This window comes from Oncorhynchus gorbuscha, unplaced genomic scaffold (genome assembly GCF_021184085.1).
Source record: "Oncorhynchus gorbuscha isolate QuinsamMale2020 ecotype Even-year unplaced genomic scaffold, OgorEven_v1.0 Un_scaffold_17586, whole genome shotgun sequence".
Classification (NCBI taxonomy): domain Eukaryota; kingdom Metazoa; phylum Chordata; class Actinopteri; order Salmoniformes; family Salmonidae; genus Oncorhynchus; species Oncorhynchus gorbuscha.
This window is the reverse complement of record NW_025759170.1, coordinates 1-4,677: the sequence shown is the minus strand read 5'-3', so window position 1 is coordinate 4,677 and position 4,677 is coordinate 1. Positions and strand designations below refer to the sequence as shown.

The following is a 4,677-nucleotide window of genomic DNA, read 5'->3' as shown; positions in this document are numbered from 1 at the left end:
ACACACACACCTACTGAATCTCTCCCATGTAGAGTCTCTTGTCACTGGCACCAGAGAGGACTGTGGGAAAGTTTAAAAAAAAACATGTATATATATATGAGAGAGAGAGAGAGACTAAGCACTCAATGGAAAATATATATATATATATATTAGAGAGAGTGACTAAGCACTCAATGATTTGTTTTTTTAAAGCAATAGAAAGAGGGAGAGTGTGAATAGCCAGACAGATATAAAGCCATCTCACCAATAGGCTCCTCAGGGTGGAAGGCGACCTCATTGACTGACCCAGCATGGCCTGGCAGCTTGTACAGGATCCTACGAGACGTGGTGTCCCACACATATACAAACCTGGACACACACACACAGTTTATAAAGAATCAGAAAAGAGGGGATTGGTGCATTTATGTTGAGGTTTCGTACTGCGGAGAGTGTGCTCACCTGTCGGCTGAGCCTGCTGCAATCTTGCTGCCGTCAGCGGACCAGGAACACCTCAGAAGGTTCTGCAGACACATCAATGAACTATAAACGAAACCTATACAGAGTGTATTAACATGCCATAACCATGCTATAGCAGGCCATAACCATGCTATAGCATGCCATAACCATGCTATAGCATGCCATAACCATGCTATAGCATGCCATAACCATGCTATAGCATGCCATAACCATGCTATAGCATGCCATAACCATGCTATAGCATGCCATAACCATGCTATAGCAGGCCATAACCATGCTATAGCAGGCCATAACCATGCTATAGCAGGCCATAACCATGCTATAGCAGGCCATAACCATGCTATAGCATGCCATAACCATGCTATAGCAGGCCATAACCATGCTATAGCAGGCCATAACCATGCTATAGCAGGCCATAACCATGCTATAGCAGGCCATAACCATGCTATAGCAGGCCATAACCATGCTATAGCAGGCCACTAGGCTTATCAAACATGATATGAGCACAAATAGTTACACTCACACTGAAAGTATTTGTCCAGTTTCAAAATCAAAACACTTGAATCTCATACTCTCTGGTCAAAGGTATTTTATTTACCTTCTCAAAGTTGTGAATGTTCCCCTGGAATATCTTCACACACCTCTCCTTGGGAGCAAACGGACGGACGTCCCAAATACGCACTGCAGAACAACACACATTTGCACACATAATCAAGTACTGTAAACACACACAGTTGGCGATAGAAACACAAGCGTTTCACTACACCCTATAACTGCTAAACACGTGTATGTGACCAATACAAATTTGATTTGTAAACACACAATCTCACACAGACACACGTCTTTAAATATGACACACCCACACACACTGACCTGTGTTGTCCATGGAGTTTGAGAGGAGGTAGGACCCCTCTGAGCTCAGGCTGAGTCCAGTCAGAGAATCACCATGACCATGCATACTGTAGACCAGCTTATTCTGCCTCAGGTTCCACACCTACACAAGGAGTTGATCACTGTATGGCACAGTAGCCTTGCCTCCTGGTAGTATCCAGGCCCGTAGCCACAAAGCATCTCAGAGTTGGAGTGCTGATTTAGGATCTGTTCATATAATATTTTTCATTATGACCTAAAAGGCTAAACTAATCTTAGATCAGCACTCCTACTCTGAGATACTTTGTGGACATGGGCCCAGGTCTTTCTTTCACACTATCAAAACCCACACACGTACCTTGATGTCATTATCGATGCCCCAGACAGGATCTGGTCGCTGAGGTGTCGTTGAATGTGACATTCAACACCTGGTAGGTGTTTTGGAATGTATGGACCGCCCCCTTCTTACGGATGTCCACAGCTACAACAAACACGCGCACACTGTTAACAAACACAACAATGACATCATATTACATTGTCTCCCATATGAACAGTCCAAACAACATAAAAAACCTTTGGGATGGGTTTTATTCAGTTCCTGCTCAGTGTTAACACACAGTTCAATAAATACGTTTGCTCATAGAGAACTTGATCAGGCAATCAGGCATCAGTAGCTGTAATGCTGGAATGGACCTAAAGCCTGCCTTACAATCGTTGTCTAGAACCAGGTTTGAAGAACACAGGCTTAATTAAAGCAGTCTGTGGTAGCAGTATGGTTACCCTGACAGTTCCGTCGTCACTGCCGGTACAGACGAAGCTGGGGTCCGCGTCGAGCAGGGTAGCAGGAGTTAACGAAGAGGTGTGGCCTTTAGACGCTTGATTCTCTCGCCCGTCTCACTGTCCCACACTCCCACTGTCTTATCTATACTGGCACTGAACAGCAGGCTGCACACACACACAGGTGGGGAAAGGGTCATTAAACACACAGGATATTGACCCAACAACTACATCACGTTTTTACCGGACCTGAGCAAGTTCGGCACGTGTGAATATATATCCTACCTGCCGTCTGTGTTGTAGTGAAGGTCCATCACAGCTCCACTGTGTCCCTTCAGGGTGGCAAAGTTATCACAATCCCCATACACATTCCACATCACTGTAGAGAGGAGGGAGATGGATGAGTGTCACCAGTTAGGTCAAGTGAGCGAAGTTGTATGTGTGTGTGTGTACGCACACACGTGTACAGTACCTTCTATTCAGACCCCTTGACTTTTCCCACATTGTTACGTTAGTCTTTTCTAAAAATAAAAATAGTATTTTTATAATCTACACACAATATCCCATAATGACAAAGCAAAACCAGTAAAAAAAAAAAAACATTTACATAAACATTCAGACCCTTTATACCTTCGACAGTAATTGCAGACTCAGTCTTCTTGGTATGGCCTTTACAAGCTTGGCACACCTGAATTTGGAAGTTCTCCCATTTGTGAGCTGACCCTCTCACTCCATCTGCCATATTCTCTCTTTGCTCTCGTTTTCCTTAATAGGATGTTGGTGGGCAGATCCAGGGAGGTTAAGGTAAGAGAAATGGGACACACCCTGGAGACGGGATAAATACATCTCTTCCCCATTCATTGAAGAAATTCTCCATGCAGACACACTTTGTTTTTGGTTGTTGCATTTTAATGCGTGTCCGTTTTGATTGTGTTGGCACCTTTCAACACCCTTCATTATCACATCTATGCTTGCAACCTCATACTACACTACTACATACACCAATATTTATTGTATATAGGTTACTTGAGATATTAAATATATTTTTGTTATCTCCATGTTTTGTTCCTGGCTATGAGCCAGTTTGTGACACGTTCTTCTCTACAGATCCTCTCAAGTGGTCAGATTGGATGGGGAGCATTTGCTGCACAACTATTTTCAGGTCTCTCCAGATATATTAGATCGGGTTCAAGTTCGGGCTCTGGCTGGGCCACTCAATGACATTAAGACTTGTCTCAAAGCCTCCTGCGTTGTCTTGGCTGTGTACTTAGGGTTGTTGTCTGAGGTCCTGGCGCTCGTTGAGTTTCTCTGTAATTTGCTCCATTCATCTTTTCCCTTGAGCCTGACTAGTCTCAGTCCTACATGAAAAAAACATCCCCAGCTGATGCTGTCTCAACCATCTTCACCATAGGGATGGGTGCCCGGAACTTCCTCAGGCGTGTGGCTGCCATTCTGGCCAAGGGTTCAATCCTGGTTTCAACAGACCAGATAATCTTGTTTCTCATGGTATGAGTCTTTAGTGCCCTTTGGCAAACTCATAACTTGAGCTGTCATGTGCCTTTTACTGAGGGTGGCTTCCATCTTGCCACTCTACCATAAAGGCCTAATTGGTGGAGTGCTGCAGATATGGTTGTCCTACTGGAAGATTCTCCCATCTCCACAGAGTACCTCTATCAGAATGACCATCGGGTTCTTGGGTTCCCTTCTCCCCCAATTGCTCAGTTTGGCCAGAGTCTTGGTGGTTCCAAACTTCTTCCATTTAAGAATGATGGAGGCCACTGTGTTCGTGGGGACCTTCAATGCTGCAGAAATGTTTTGGTGCCCTTCCCCAGATCTGTCGACACTATTCTGTCTCGGAGCTCTATGGACATTTCCTTCAACCTCATGGCTTGGCTTTTGCTCTGACAACTGTGGGACCTTATATAGACAGGCTTGTGCCTTTCCAAATCATGTCCAATCAATTGAATATTTATTTAACCTTTAAACTAGGCAAGTCAGTTAAGAACAAATTCTTATTTACAATGACGGCATACACCGGCCGATGCTGGGCCAATTGTACGCCGCCCTATGGGACACCCAATCCTGACCGGTTGTGATACAGCCTGGAATCGAATCAGGGTCTGTAGTGATGCCTCTAGCACTTAGATGCAGTGTGTTAGAACACTCAATTTCAAGTCTCATAGGAAAGGGTCTGAAAATGTATGTAAATGTATTATGTATTTCAGGAAAAAATTATTTAATCAATTTTAGAATATGGCTGTAATGTAACAAAATGGAGGAAAAGCAGCCAACAAGTGCTCAGTATGTGTGAACTCCTTCAAGACTGTTGGAAAAGCATTCCTCATGAAGCTGGTTGATAGCTTTGCACATTCTATCATCAATGCAAAGGGTGGCTACTTTGAATAATCTAAAATATATTTGGATTTGTTTAACAGTTTTTTGGTTACTACATTATTCCATGTCTTATGTCACAGTTTTGATGTCTTCACTATTATTCTACAATGTAAAAAAATAAAACCCTTGAATGAGTAGGTGTGTCCAAACTCTTGACTGGTACTGTATGTACACACACAC

At 43.5% G+C, this 4,677-nt stretch overlaps 1 protein-coding gene across 1 annotated transcript; it reads right to left on the bottom strand.

Annotated features, from left to right (window-relative positions):
• On the bottom strand, nt 1-1,747 carry LOC124030886 (U5 small nuclear ribonucleoprotein 40 kDa protein-like). The gene is made up of 6 exons (XM_046342027.1): nt 1,685-1,747; nt 1,330-1,450; nt 1,055-1,137; nt 439-500; nt 245-348; nt 1-60 (listed from the first exon to the last, which is right to left on the bottom strand). The coding sequence occupies exons 1-6, from the start codon at nt 1,745-1,747 to the stop codon at nt 11-13; spliced, it is 483 nt and encodes a 160-aa protein (XP_046197983.1). The 3' UTR covers nt 1-10.
• Between the last annotated feature and the right edge of the window lie 2,930 nt (nt 1,748-4,677).